Raw genomic sequence first — 16,366 nt, 5'->3', positions numbered from 1 at the left:
GGCCATCTGGAAACTAATGTAGCTAAAGTAGAATGTGACTGTCCACATACTAAGCAGAGTTTCATGTCAAAAGCATGTAAGATCAGTGCTTCATTGTCTGCACTGTCTGCTCTAATTCCCAGTTGGAGTTTAAGAGTGCAGTTTTATTCTGAAAAGTGACAATATAAAAATGGCACTTTCTTCAACAGATATGCTCCCTGGGAGATTCAGAATCCTATCTACTGAACATAGAGACTTTAGTGACAAAAATAACTTTTTACTGCTTTTTACTCTCATCAGGTCCACAGAGCCAACCATGAGAGCATGAGCTGTATTCTATTTCTTTGTCTGCACTATTAACATAACTGTTTACTGAGTTTGTCAGTTACATCTGTGAAAAGAATGAGATTGCATAAAGGGTGGAATCTGACCTTCCAAATCCTTATTATAAGTAGGGCTGTCAATTAATTGCAGTTAACTCATGCGATTAAATAAAAAAAATTAATTGAGATTTAAAAAATTATTGCACTGTTAAACAATAGAATACCAATTTAAATGTATTAAATATTTCTGGATGTTTTTCTACATTTTCAAATATATCGATTTCAATTACAACAGAATACAAAGTGTATGGTGCTTACTTTATATTATTTTTATTACAAATACTTGCACTGTAAAAATGTTAAGCAAAAGCAATAGTATTTTTCAATTCTCCTCATATAAGTACTGTAGTGCAATCTCTATTATGAAAGTGAAACTTACAAATGCAGTTTATTTTGTTACATAACTGCACTCAAAAACAAAACAATGTAAAACTTTAGAGCCTACAAGTCCACTCAGTCCTACTTCTTGTTCAGCCAATCGCTAAGAGGAACAAGTTTGTTTCCATTTATGGGAGATAATGCTTCCCACTTCTTAATTACAATGTCACCTGAAACTGAGAACAGGCATTTGCATGGCACTGTAGTAGGTTGTGTTGCAAGATATTTACATGCTAGAGGCCAGTGCCGGATAGCCAGCTGCGCTAAAGATTCATATGCCTCTTCATGCTTCAGCCATCGGTCCTGAGGACATGCTTTCATGCTGATGACACTTGTTAAAAAAATAATGTGTTAATTAAATTGACTGAACTCCTTGGGGGAGAATTGTATGTCCCCTGTTCTGTTTTACCCGCATTCTGCCATATGTTTCATGTTATCGCAGTCTTGGATGATGACCCAGCACATGTTGTTCATTTTAAGAACACTTTCAATGCAAATTTGACAAAATGCAAAGAAGATACCAATATGAAATTTGTAAAAGTAGCTAGAGCACTCAACCCAAAATTTAAGAATCTGAAATGCCTTCCAAAATCTGAGAGGGACAAGGTGTGGAACATGCTTTCAGAAGTCTTAAAAGACACTCTGATGCAAAAACTACAGAACCCAAACCACCAAAAAAGAAAATCAACCTTCTGCTGGTGGCATCTGACTCAGATGAAGAAAATGAACATGCGTTGGTCCGCTCTGCTTTGGATCATTATTGAGCAGAACCTGTCATCAGCTTGGACGTATGTCCTCTGGAATGGTGATTGAAGGTGTACACAAAGTGTAAACAAGAAGCAGGCAGCATTATTTTCTGCAAATGTACACAAACTTGTTTGTCTGAGCAATTACCTGAACAAGAAGTAGGACTGAGAGGACTTGCAGGCTCTAAAATTTTATATTGTTTTATTTTTGAATGCAGGTTTCTTTGTACATAAATCTATATTTGTAAGTTCAACTTTCATGATAAAGAGATTGCACTACAGTACTTGCATTAGGTGAATTGAAAAATACTATTTCTTTTGTTTAACATTTTTACAGTGCAAATATTTGTAATAAAAATAAATATAAAGTGAGCACTGTACATTTGTATTCTATGTTATAATTGAAATCAATATATTTGAAAATGTAGAAAACATCCAAAAATATTTACATAAATGGCATTCCATTATTGTTTAACAGTGCACTTTAATCACATGATTAATCACAATTTTTTTTAATCACTTGACAGCCTAATTATAAGTAATGATGGCCAACAAAGAAAAAAATCTTGACACTCAACCCAGGCTAAATTTGCAAGACTTACAACTTAAAGAAAATAGCTTCCAGTTGTTAAATAAATTACAACTTGTTTTGGAATCACTGAGAGATAGTGAATATGGAATTTCACTATACTGTGTTTACAGTGCCATTTTTCAGAATTGACCTCACTTTAAGGTATTGGCTTTACCTTATAAAGCTGTAAATGGACTGAGTCCTGATTATCGGAGGGTATGTCTTCACTACCAACGTTAAAGTGTTGCCGCGGCAGTGCTTTAACGTTGCCATGTAGTCGTGGCACCAGCGCTGGGAGAGCTCTCCCAGCACTGTAAAAAACCCACCCCCACGAGGGGAGTAGCTACTCACTCCCAAGAGAGGAGTAGCTCTCAGCGGTAGTGCACTGTCTACATTGGCACTTTACAGCGCTGAAACTGCATTGCTCAGGGGTGTGTTTTTTCACACCCCTGAGCAAGAAAGTTTCAGCACTGTAAAGTGCCAGTGTAGACCAGACCTGAGAGACTGCGGCTGTGTTTACACTGCCATTTTGAGTGCTAGTCATTTAGGGATGTGAAAAAACACCCCCATGAGCAACAAAAGTTTTAGTGCTGAAAAGCGCCAGTATAGACAGAGCTTTATCACTGGGAGCCACACTCGTTCAGAGTGGTTATTTTTTATTCCTGGGAGAGCCACGGCAGCACTGTAACACAGACAGTGTAGGCAAACCCTGTCTCTCTCAAAGATACCACAGCAGTTGCATTTGAGGAAGCACCTCAGTAGTTTAAAGAGTAAGCAATTGATGGCAGGGTGTTTCCAGAAAGAAGTCCTCACATCTGGAAATCACTCTTCTCTGTGGTCTGCCAGAGTCCAAATCTGTAAATCTTCTGGGCATACTAGGAGGCTCATCTGGGGATTTTGGGAAGGCAGTGGGTTTAATGCTAGAGAGTTGTGATAAATATTATGGTTTTAATTGTGATGGTTGGCAAGCATTTTTATGCTGTTCAATGCGTGGCCTATCTCATTATATATGTAAGGTGAAATTCTGAACACACTAAAGTCAATAGGAGCTTTGCTACAGACATCAGTGGACCCAGAATTTCATCCCTTGTGTCTTATCTGAATTCTGTTTTCATGTTCTACAATATAAATTTGTAAAAGCACCTGGAAGACTGACAAATTGAATCAAAAGAAAGAAATAGGTCCATAGTGACGCTTTAATGCCTCAAATGTGTCATTAAAAAAATCAATCCTTTCTTCTTAACTATAACATGGAGAATAAAACTATATGAAACCAAATAAATGGATTCTTTTGAGTCACTAAAACTAAAAAAGTCAATTTTTTTAACCGAAAAAAAGTTTTAGCTTTATAATATAATGGCTGGGTAATAAATTCCTGAAATATAGGCATACAATGTCATAACACTCTTAACAATATGATTTAAATGTTCAATTCCGTCTAAGACCAAGTGAAAAAATTGATTTTTAGCAAGTAGTGTCTCATCTTTTATATTATCCTATGATGTCATTTTACTTAATAATCTGCATTACAACTTAACTGGGCTCAAACTGGGTTAACAAACTAACCATTATAAATGTTAGGGTACCTCTTACATCATTCCAGGGTGCAGATTTATGAGCTGCCTTGGGGAAAACATTTAATGAGTAGCCCTTTAATAGCATATTTCTCAGAATAGTAATCTTCCATCAGCTAGAGATTCCAAACAGCCTCCAAATGCAGCTTTGGAATCTGCTCTGACTCAGTGACTATAACGGTTAGTTGATGTGCACATAGGCTCAAGTTCACATAAGTATCAGATTTTGTTCCTTTTGTTCTTTATTCAAGATGCTTTGTTTCATCATGATTTGCTTAAATATAGCTCTTCTCTTAAGGGAAATTGATCAAAATTGATCTCACCACTGGATATTTAATTGAGGGCAGGGTGAAAGTAACTTAAAGGACTTACCGATACTCCAGAGTCCTGATGAGGGGGCAGGACCTCAACTGGAAGAGGCAGGGCCTTTAAATCCCCAGGCACTTTGAATCAGGATTTAAAGGGCCTGGGGCTAGGGCCGTGGGAGCAGCAGCTGGGAGCCCCGGGCCCTTTAAATCACCTCCTGAGCTCCCAGCTGCAGAGGCAACTGAGAGCCCTGGGGTTCGGGGGTGATTTAAAGGGCCTGGGGCCACCGCTACCGCCCCAGCCCTTTAACTTGTCACCAGAGTCCCGCTGCCGCTACCCCAGAGGTCTGGCAACAAGGCTCCAGGAACAATTTAAAGGGCCCAGGCCGGATTAACTTTTTGTGGGCCTGGAGCCAAACATATTTGGGGAAAGAAGAGGCCACGGGCAAGAGCACAGCAGGGCATGGTGGGGGGCGGGGGAAGGATTGGTCCCCAGCTGGAGCGAGGCAGGGGCTGGGCACAGTGAGGTATGGGGGGAGAATTAGTCTCTGCTGACTGGAGCAAGGCAGGGGCTGGGGGCAAAAACACAGTGGGGCGGGAGCTAGGGTTGGTCCTTGGAGCAAGGGAGGGGCTGGGGATAAACTGCAAGGGCAGCAGGGCTGGGGAGGGGGTAAACAGGATCCCCCCCCACACCCCTGCCCACATAGAGTGGGTACCTACCTTCTCCCTGGTTCTAGCCCATTCTCTTTGTCTCTCTCTGCACTGAGCTGAGGGTGTGGGTGCACTGAGGACAGGGCTGGGGATGCAGCATTTGGGAGGGAGTTAGGGTGCAGGAGCAAGCTGGAGGTTGGGGTGCAGGGTCTGTCCAGGAGCTAGAATGAGGGAGGAGACTCAGGGTTGGGGCAGGAGGTTGGGGTGTGGAGCACTTACCTGGGGCAGCTCCCATTTGGTGCGAGAGGTGCAGATGGGTATGTGGGGTGGGGAAGGGTGCAGGAGCTCCCGTTTGGTGCTCAGGATGGGGGTGGGGATGTGGGGGGTGCAGGAGTCAGGGCATGGGATGTGGGAGGGTGCAGGAGTCAGGGCAGAGGGTTGGGGGTGTGGGCTGGGGTTGTGGGGGTGTGAGGGGGGTGCAGGAGTCAGGGCAGAGGGCTGGGGGCTGGGGTCACTCCCAGCTCCCTGCCCTGAGTGGCTCACAGCAGGGGCTGGAGGGGGTATGCCCTGATTCCACCCCCTTCCCCAAGGCCCAGCCCCTGCCTCTTCTCTGCTTCCTCATGCCAGCAAACAGCTGATCGGCAGCAGGGAGAGAGAGTGAGTGGGGGAGGGGGAACGCAGCACACTGGGGGAAGAGGTGGGGGAGGAGGGAGCTGGGCTGCCAGCGGAGCCTGCCCTGCAGCAGCAGGACAGAGCCCCGGGAGAAGGCAGCACCAAGCTTCTGCCCCCATAGGAGAGAGCGGGGGGCGGAGAAGAGCGGCCAGGGCCCCTTCTGAGCATGAGCCCTTTAAATAGTCGCTGGAGCCCCACCGCCCCACCTCACGGCCACGGCGCTCTGGTGGAAATATAAAGGGCCCGGGGCTCCAGCTGCTGCTGGGAGCCCCAGGCCCTTTAAATTGCCTCCTGGGGAAGCCGGTCCGCGCCGGTACGGTACACCGGCTCTTGCCGGTACACCGTACCGGGGCATACCGGCTTACTTGCTCCTCTGATTGAGGGGGACACATAGAACTAGCCACATGAACTCCAGTTCATCTGTTCTTTTGTATTTTCAGTACTAGTGACAATGCTTTTGGTAGGCTGGTTACAGTTGTTTGTTTAAACATCACATTCAACTGCAGTATTAGAATTCTACAATAATAACACAAAGCACTCACACAGTACTATTCACCCATAGTGTCACAAGTCAGGGCAACTGCAACTGTATTTCCTGTTTATGATCCAGCAAGGGCATCCATTCTTATGTTTCCAGCTTTCCAACCATCATCTCTTTTGGACAGAGACAAATGTCTCTCTCCCTCCTTACCTGAGTTTTTCTAGGCTGCACAGCTCCCTGTCTACTCTGTGAATTTCCCAGCAAGTCAGACTGCTTGAGCAGGCCTACTTTTTCTCCTCAGTGATGGTAGACAGTGTAACTGCTACAGTTAAGTTATCACACAGATCTTTCTCAGCAAGCACATGTATACTTCAGGTGAAAACATTACACAGAAAACATATTAAAACAATAAAAAAAACCTACACACATGCTAATAAGCTTACCAGACATCACCCCAACTCCACTAAGTGGCAGAACACCTACCAGGAGTAGGTTTTCCTAACCAAGATCCTGGATTGGATCCTCCTCAGGAACAAATTTTGAAATATTTCAGATCTAAATCCAGATCCGAACTTCCCAGCTCTGGTTTATCTCTATCATGAACCCAAACCAAAATCTGAGTATGAACTACCCTGAATTTGGGAAAAGTTTGAATACAAATCTTGATCTCAATCCAAATTTAACACCTCATCCCCATCTCCATTTTAAATTATATAGATGTATTTTATGCTCATAATAGTAAGGGATTAATAGCAGCAGTGTAATATAACCATGACCTGCAAGTCACAACAACGTTGCTGTTCTAGTACTGGACCTCTCTCTTTAGCAAACATTGGGCCAAATTGTGTAATATTGTCATAATACAATATGTAACCTGGGGATGAGGTTGAGACATCAAAGTAATTTTCAGATGCGTTCTGAACCAGGATTTACCATGAACTCTCCAGAACTGATGCATTAACATACTTTATCATCTAAGTCCTGATCCAAAGGTTCTTATCCCATTTGCTAGTCACTCCAATTGTCTCATTATTACTATATGTGTGGAACAGAGAGCTTAATTTGGTTCCTGGGTGTCATATGGAATTGGTTTCTTCTGTACTGAATACGTATTATAGTAAACTGTGGTTAAAGAACAGGTTTCAGAGTAGCAGCCGTGTTAGTCTGTATTCGCAAAAAGAAAAGGAGTACTTGTGGCACCTTAGAGACTAACAAATTTATTAGAGCATAAGCTTTCGTGAGCTACAGCTCACTTCATCGGATGAAGTGAGCTGTAGCTCACGAAAGCTTATGCTCTAATAAATTTGTTAGTCTCTAAGGTGCCACAAGTACTCCTTTTCTTTTTGTGGTTAAAGAACTATCATTGCAGGAAGCAAGGAGATAGGATATATTGTTTTTCTTCATTTCTATTTTTTTATTTCTTTATTGATAGGGTCAACTTGAGTAGCAAGCTGAAGGTGTGGGCAATTTACACACAGAGAGAAGTGCAATGGGGCTTAATTATTATTATTATTAATTATTATTTTTAACAAACACATTGCTAACTCTAAATTACCAAAATGTACAATCCAGTAATTGCCTCTTCAGAAACGATTAATCGTGTCTGTATTTTTAGCAAAGTACTGTATTTTGTGGCTCTGTCATTATTGAAAATTATGGTAACGGTGCAATCTCAGGCATATGAGCTATTAACATTTTAATGACATTTACAAAACAATAAATCAAAATTATATAACATATTCCTAAAAACTGTGACATTATTCTGTCATATTTTGTCCTAAAATCATTAAACACATTTATGGTAATCATCTGAAAAAGAAAAGATGGAAACCTTTTTTTTTTTTTTGCAATTGATAAACGCATCTAATTCTTTTCTTATGTGCAGCTTTGATTATACAACTATGATTCTCTTTTGTCACTTTGATGATCAAGTGCATTGTTCTAAAAATGTCTGTACTTTTTGTATGAAGAAATTAATCCATCTTTTTTTCTATTGTAACAGCACTATCTTTGGGGGGAAAACAAAGATAGTTATATGTGTCTTTTTTGCAATAGTGCCAATAACCTATTACACATAGCTACTTTACAAATAAAATCCCAATGTGAAAAACTAAAGGGATGTCAACTAAATTTATGTTTTAGTGCATCCTATGCCATTTTCTTAAAAACAGAACCATATACTGTATCATCAGTTTTGTTTTACTTTTTAAACAAACACACATACACACATATTCTTTACCTTACTTGTTCTGTACAAGGTACAAAAGCAAGGAATCAGATCAAAGTGTTATGCTAACCTTCAGAGCTGTTGTTCTGACCATTTTCAGATGACATCTTGTCAAAAAATGTTTTCCCACCTTTCACGTCTGAATCTTTCACAGAAATGATGGAATGGCTCCCAGGCTGATTTTTGAAGGTTGGTGAATGCAAACTTCTCTCAGTTTCTACTTCCTGTTAGAAGACAGTAAGGGGATGTGTGTTAAAAGCTATCAGTAGGAAACAGATGTGGTTTTCTGGGGGAGGAGAGTGTGAGGAGGCGCGGAGTGGGGAGCGAGGCAAGGGGATTCCATTACATGAGTGATGTTTTCCAATATGCTACAGGGTAAATCTCTTATAACTTTGCAGAGAGTTACAAATGCATGGCTGCTGCTTAGTTTACATTTCAACAAACGGTAATGCCTGGCAATAGCTAGCCGTTCTCATTTGGCGTTTCTTTCATGGTTCCCCCATACCCCATCCTCCCCAAGAAAGAGAAACTGCGATGATAAGTGTCACAATAAAAGACACCAATTGCTCACATAAGATGTATATTTGTTCAAAGAAAAGTGGACAAATGGAATTTCATTAATTGGTATATAACATATATAAACATTAAAAGATGGGTCAGAGCAGAGTACGCAGTGTGTGTATTAGTCAACAATTTGATTTTTAATATAATGTTAACCCTGTTATGATATTTCAAATGGATTTTATTAATCACAATGGACATGGTTCCATCTTTACAGTTACTATAGTTATCACCACAAAAAATCTCTACAGTACTTTGAAACAAAATGAGTGAATAGTTTCTAAACCAAAACTACGGTGTCACTGAATTGGATGCTTTGGCATGCTGTTTGTTCCCTCACGTGATGTGCCACTTAGTACAGACCTGTTCACCATCTTGGGCACATTAGATCTAAAGCTTTGGACAAAGCTTTTAAATTAAGTAAGTGAGCTGAGACAGCTCCAGCAGTAAAAATTTACTTTATATTTCAAGGGAATAGGCTGAAAGATCCCTGTAAACTGAGAGTATAAAGAGGGTACATTTTCCAAACAACTATAAAGCAGAGACATGACAAACAAGTCACTTGTGACATTTACTGCTTTTTAAATATACTGTAACTAGAGCTATGTGAAAATGGAATATAACAGCTCATAGCTTTTCAAACACTCTTATTACACTATATAACTTTCCGTATTATATTTTCTCATATCTGTCATCTTAAAAGACAAAGCTCTTTTGATAAACGTCTATTCGGCAAATTTTGTTGCGAGAATGGAAATTAGAGCAAGAATTACTCAACACTTTTTCAGTGTTGTGAAATATTTGAATACACTTAATCACAACATTTAAAGAAATAAAATTTGTTTCTGGTACTTTCCACTCTTTGTAGTATTAATTTATTATCAAAGAGTGTTTACAGAACACTAAATGACAAATTACCAGGGGAAACATTCACATATATAAAACCTTGTATATTGCAAAGCACTGTTCAAAAGATGTGGTGCCTGATTTTCAGACAGAGCCTCCATTTTTGTATCCATAATGAACTCTAGGTACAAAATTATGGACACAGTTGTCAACAGAAACAAAATTGCTTCTCTGAAAATGCAGGCCTGGTTGAGACCTATCTTAGAACCAACCCATTAAGACTAATAAAGTGGAAATGTTGGGGGAGGGGAGGAGTAGGGTGTCCAGATGTCCCGATTTTATAGGGACAGTCCCAATATTCAGGGCTTTGTCTTATATAGGTACCTATTTCCTCCCATCCTGATTTTTCACACTTGCTATCTGGTCATCCTGGGGGATGAGAAGTACTTCACAACAATCATATGCATTTTTGCATCTATAAGGGTCATGCTAACTAATCTGATTAGGTGAGTGGGTAGCAATGGAGCAGGAATTCTACTAACCAAGTTCACATCAGAATGTTGAGCTTATCCGTACAATTATTTTCTAAGCAAAAAGCCAAGTTCGTGAAGAATCCATCCACTGGTGGTATTTAGGTCCTTAGCAAATTCCTGTTGGTAGCTTTGGAAGTCTATCTGGTTTTAAGATTCTACTCGATAAGTTTATGGAGGAGATGGTATGATGGGATAATGGGATTTTGGTAAGTAATTGATCTTTAAATATTCAGGGTAAATAGGCCAAATCCCCTGAGATGGGATATTAGATGGATGGGATCTGATTTACTATAGAAAACTCTTTCCTGGGTATCTGGCTGGTGAATCTTGCCCATGTGCTCAGGGTTTGGCTGATTGCCATGTTTGGGGTCGGGAGGGAGTTTTCCTCCAGGGCAGATTGGAGAGGCCCTGGAGGTTTTTTTGCCTTCCTCTGTAGCATGGGGCATGGTTGACTGGAGGGAGGCTTCTCTGCTCCTTGAAGTTTTGAACCATGATTTGAGGACTTCAATAGCTCAGACATGGGTGAGGTTTTTCATAGGAGTGGTGGGTGACATTCTGTGGCCTGCGCTGTGCAGGAGGTCGGACTAGATGATCAGAGTGGTCCCTTCTGACCTTAGTATCTATAAGTCCTAGTGGTTTTATCAAGTCAGGTTGGTCTATCAATATGCCTTGCTGTCCCTTGTTCTTTTAGGGCCTGATTCTCAAGTATGCCAAGACTCCTTCACAATTCTTCAGCAATGCAAAGGAGCCTTAAAATGTGCATACATTATATTTACACATACTTTAAGGTCCCTTTACATTGCCAAAGTCAGGTACTGTGGCTTTAGTGTAAATGAGAATCAGGCCCTTAGACTCTATTTTCATTTAATTCACCTTTGAACCTAAAAGAGTACTGTACTGGACTTGATTGATCTGAAAACCTGCAATGTAATGATGAAATGAAGGTACTTACTGCTACTGTATGTCGTAGATTTGCACAATTAATTTTCCTTATTTGGAAAGAAAATACTGTACATCTTTAAAGCACAGAATAAGATCCTGTAATTTACTAAAAACTTTTTCATTTTCTTCAACAAGGCCCTCAAGTATTTCATTGTTACATTGTTTCTGTACTCCAGACAATTTTTGTCTTTATTTTTATGCAAATAAGGCAACGGTGAGCTCTCAGAATCATATGAGCTTATCTAAAATGGCTAAATAGGACATGTTTTAGAACAAAAACCAGCTGACAAGGCCACAAGGAAAAAGACAAATTAACATTTAAAAATAGGCGTCTGTATGTGTGAGATATATATATATATACATATATATATACATATATATATATATATATATACACACACACACACACACACAGAGATAATTTGATTTCATATATATTTCAGGTCAATCAGTGATGGGCTTTTAAAAGTCTTTAATCTGAATCAGATGGGAGTACATAATAGTGATAGTTTAGTTCAATATCATCTTTAGGTACCAGGAAGATTTAAAACCCTTGGAAAACTCAGTGCTAAAATATAAAAAATTAAATTAAAAAAGTATGATTTTTTTAAGAGACCCATGGCCTGGAGGCAGAGTTCAGGCAATGACCACTCCCATACTGGCATTGTTATCCCAAAACAAAGTATCTGGTATGGAGGTAAATTATACAATGTAAAAACTAGCTGAATAGAGGGGAAAGATAGCATCATATAAACAGGCAGGGAATCAAGAGGGTCTACTTTAAAAAAAAAATAAATGACACATTCTTTAAGCATATCAAAATGAGTGGTGACTGAGCAAGATTTCAGAGCACCCAAATGAGAAGCATATATAGATCTAGGTCTTTCTCTTGCTTTAATAGTATCGTGGTGTGACATTCTATACCTTGGGGGAGTGTCCTGGAACCCCCATATTCCTCATTTTTATATAATCGTGATTTTACATATAAAGCATGCCTTGTAAGGTATCAGAGCAAAGGTTATGACCTGCTGAATGTCATCTCTCTCTCCATATATGTATAATATTAATGCATATGAAGTTATGAGAATTGTATTGTATGGTTGTCACTAAAACATGCTGTAAGTTGTAACTAAAACATGCTGGGGAATCGGCCAGATATTAGCTCCACAGAGGCAACAGCAAGGAAAAGTAACCAGCACCCAGGTGTGGTGTTAAACAACCCATCAACAAGGGAGCTACAATTCAATTACTCACCTGTAAGAGGTGGAATTGCTCAACCAGGGGAATCGCTCAACTTTGCCTGGAGAGTTATGCCCACCCAGACATTCTTGGACTTGTGTTTTCCAAGCACATGGACTGAGGGTATAAAACCGAACATAGGGGGCCCACACTTGTCCTTCTCCTTCACCCACCTACGCTGCAAAAAACAAGGACACTCTGAAGACTCCAACTGAGGAGATTGGCCCAGATTTCAAGGGTGAAATCTATGTACTATGAACTGCAATATCCAATGGGGTGAGAAAAATTGCTTAATCTAGATGTTGCTCAGTCTAATAGGGTTGAGAGTTTAGACTGAGTGCTTTTATTTTATTTTATTTTATTTTGGTAACTAAATCTGACATTTTGTCTATCACTTAGTATCACTTAAAATCTATCTTTTGTGGTTAATAAATGTGTTTTACTGTTTATCTTTACCAGTGAGTTTGTGTGAAGTGTGTGAGAAATCTGCTCAGATTTTGCAAAGGCTGGTGTATATCCACTTTCCACTGATGAAGTGGTGAACCAATTAATACATTTGCACTACTCATCTTGAGTAATGCAAGATGGTATATTCCCAAGGTACAATGCTGGGAGCTGGTGGGTTTTGGCTCTGGTGCCTTTCTCTGTTTGATTCATGAATGATTCTGGAAGCATTCATGCAATATAGCTGGGTGTGGGGCTCCACATGCTGTTGGTAACAGCACCTGGAGGGGATTGCTGCTGGTCACTAGCAAGGCATTGTTAGAGACAGCCCAAGCTGGAGAGATAAAGGAGCACAGTGGTCCCACAGTTCCAGGCTGCACCCTGGGGATCCCATCACACATGGTTGATATTACTTCCTTAAAATGCTCATCAATATTGCTCTGTGAGCTAGGGTCAGATTTTCATAAGATTAAGGACCCACAACTAGGGCCAGATTTTCAAAATAGCTTAGCTGCCACTTAGGCACCAAAACAAGTGACCAGACTTTCAGAAGACCTCATCAGACAGGGTTCTCAGCAGTTTAACAAATCTGGCCATTAGTATTACACTCAGTGTTCCCTCTAATTTTTCCCACCCATGTGCGGAATGAATTTTGTTATGTGCACCAATGCAGAAGTGATGTGTGACACATCACCTTCATATTGATGCACATAACAAAATTCATGTGGCGGGGTGGGGCCAAGGGGTTTGAACTGGGAGAGGGGTCTCAGGGCTGTGGCAGAGGGTCGGGGTACAGAGGGATGAGGACTCTGGCTGGGGATGTGGGCTCTGGGGTGGGGCCGGGGACGAGGGGTTTGGGGTGCAGGCTGCCCTGCAGCTACAGTAGGGAGAGAGGACTCCTTGGAGTTCTCTCTCCCCACAGCAGCATCTGACCTTGGGGGGGCGGGACCAGAGAGGTGCCGCTCCCCAGTGCGGCAGCTCCAGGGCTGGGGTCCCAGAATAGATGCCTCTCCCTTGAGCGTGATAGGTCTGGGTCAGAGCTGGGTTGGGGCTAGGGGAGGGGCGCCTCTCCCCTGGTTGTGGCAGGGCTGGGCCGGGCTCAGTTGGAGCCGGGGGAAGGGTGTCTCTACCTCAGCTGCGGTAGGGCCGGGGCTGGGCTGGGGCCGGCAGGGAGAGGAATTTCTCCCCGCTGCAGCCTGAGCACCTGCAAGGTACTTAATAGACTGCTGCATGGCTGTGCAGTTTGTGAATTTAGATCACAATGGGAGCTTCTGGGTGTTGAGTAATTTTGAACCTCTGACCCCTGGTGTTTGTGGGTGTGGAGCTCTTGAAAATCTGGCTCCGTGCACTTTTGGACATCGGGCTTTTAATGTCAAATAAGAATCTGTGGTTTTAAGTGAATGACGAAGTTCCAAGTTTCTGGGACCAAGAGTTCTGTGTATATAATTTGCTACAGGAAGCTTATCTCATAAAGTGATTGAGTTGCAGCAAGTTAACGAGATGGCAGTCAATCAAGCCTGAGGAGCACATGGAGAAAGATGCCCCTCTGAGGAGCTCTGCATGGAGCCACGGTGGTCACTGTTTGGTTCAAGAGGTATCTTAAGTTCATGTTAATTAACTAAAACAGTTCTATATTCTGAGAATGAGATACTCAACATGTTTGGGAGGGAGTTGTGTTTAAAAGGGCATACTTTAAAAAAGAAAAAACCGTATATTTTCTTTGTGTGTCATCTGCAAGTGGTACATACATTTGTTATAATTCATTCTGTTTTTCATTATCCTGAACTTAGTCTGTTTTTTGCTTTATTGTAAGAAAAAGAAACTAAGAAGTAGTGGGGCCAAAAGCACAGCTTATTTGGCACACAGTAAAGTTTGGAGCAGGGGCCAATGAAAGTAAGCCCCATCAAAAATGTCACAACTGCATAGCGTAGCTGGTGACATGCAGAGTCCAGGTACCACCTGTCATCACCACTCCTGGCCCTGCAGCACATGGACTGTAAGCAGCAAAGAGCAAACAGGGGACAAAGGCTTCGGTGGGACTAGCGCTAGTGAGGCATAGAGCAATCAGCACATGCTCCCCAAAGTACAAGGATGAGAGGCACAGGGATGGCAAGGCATACAGGATTTTGTGGAGCGGTTTCAGATCACTTGAATCTACTGCCTCTGCTCCTGCTTTTCCGTACACAGCAATAAACAGAAATCTTTCTGAACTAAGTTCTCCACTTAGTGGTGCATATCAGGTAGGAGGGGAAAAGTTCACAACCTGGAGGACTGTGTGTGTTAAGTATGGAAGAGGAATATTCTGATCCTGGAGTATCAGGTGGGAGGATTCAGAGCTGAGGGGGATGGCTCTGAGTTCTTGGGTGGTAAAGAGAAAGAGAAGGGTCTGTTAATAGGGTTTCCAAACCTCTGGAGTTTTTGGCCTGGAGTCTCCAGGAATTAAAGATTAATCTTTAATTAAAGATTATGTCATGTGATGAAATCTCCAGGAATACATCCAACCAAAATTGGCATCCCTAGCTTTTAACCTGGGATATAAGTTGTATTTGTTCCTAAGTGGGAGCTGGGTTGAGTGCACCAAGGAATGGAGTTAACTCATAATGGAAGGTGTAGGTAAATTGAGTGTGTGTGTGAGTGGTGGAGACATGGTCGAGACAGATGGTAGGGTAAGAGCTAGATTAGAGGGGAACAGGTTGGAACTAGGAGAAAACAGCAAATGGATCACTGAGGGATACATGATGATTTCTCCTACCTGGCCCTGTGATGTCAAGTATTCCACTTTCCCATTATGAAATGGGTAGGAGGAGGAGAAGGGGAGAAGGACCCCTTCTTTCTTCCCACTTCCTTACCAGTTTCATTTACTTCCTTCCAAAACACTTCTCTGCCTCAGCCCCCACCTTCTCTGAACCACAGTGTCCCAGCTTTTCATTTTGTAAATACGATCATCCTGCCATGGGAAGCAGGACAGTTTGCAGATTGCTACCCGCTAATCCGTTTATTTTGGACTAGTCACCACTTCTTTGGAGAGATCAAATATACCTTTGCTTGGAACACATTCTGACTGTCTCTTGTACACATATTTTAAAGAAGGAATTGCATATATCAGGGCAGTGGGCTGATGGACATATATTGGGGCATTCCTGATAAAAGCAGTGGAAAAGGTTTTAAAATCTTGGGGTCCTACATGTCATCTAATTCTTAGCCTCAGCAATGGCACCTTGACATAGAATCCAAATGATGAGACAGTTAAGAAGCAGAAAGAAAAGGAGTACTTGTGGCACCTTAGAGACTAACAAATTTATTAGAGCATAAGCTTTCGTGAGCTACAGCTCACTTCATCGGATGCTGCAAATGGGCTGGATTCACTGTTTCCCCTCAGAAGGCATAAAGTATTTGACTAGGAATGAAAATTTCAGTGCAATCTGAAGATAAAAACAGAATCCCCGAGGAACCAATCTTCCTGGCAAAACACAGAAACGATAGCTTGTTGTGTGGATCAAGGGGAGCATTGCGACCCTAGATTAGTATATCAGTTGACAAAGCCAAGGAAAATAAGTGCTGTAGTTGCTCACTAGGAATAATCTAAAGGAGTAACATGACAGCTCAGTGGAGGGGTAAAAGTCAAACTACCTCTTTATCTGCCTAAAACCCACCTTTAATTCTGCCCCCTCAGGCATCGAGCAAGGGGTATTTCTATCATCTATCAGGCATCGAGCAAGGGGTATTTCTGAAGGCCAACTTTCAGTCAAAATGCATGAAGGCTCTTTATGATATCAAAAGTGAAATACAGTCTAGGTCATTTAGTGAATCCAGTTGCCAAAATAGGACAACTTC

The 16,366-nt window shown here is 41.5% G+C and overlaps 1 protein-coding gene across 1 annotated transcript in view; it reads right to left on the bottom strand.

The window, feature by feature from the left end:
• The window catches only part of XIRP2 (xin actin binding repeat containing 2), a 171,436-nt gene that overhangs the window by 65,622 nt on the left and 89,448 nt on the right, over positions 1-16,366 (bottom strand). Inside the window, exon 2 of the mRNA XM_038421750.2 lies at positions 8,038-8,191. Coding sequence (XP_038277678.1) covers positions 8,038-8,191 — 154 coding nt within the window. The remainder of the gene's footprint in view (positions 1-8,037; positions 8,192-16,366) is intronic.

The sequence above is a fragment of the Dermochelys coriacea genome, chromosome 11 (genome assembly GCF_009764565.3).
Source record: "Dermochelys coriacea isolate rDerCor1 chromosome 11, rDerCor1.pri.v4, whole genome shotgun sequence".
Taxonomy (NCBI): Eukaryota; Metazoa; Chordata; order Testudines; family Dermochelyidae; genus Dermochelys; species Dermochelys coriacea.
Note: the sequence above shows the minus strand (reverse complement) of the source record. Positions and strands in the feature narration are given on the sequence as shown.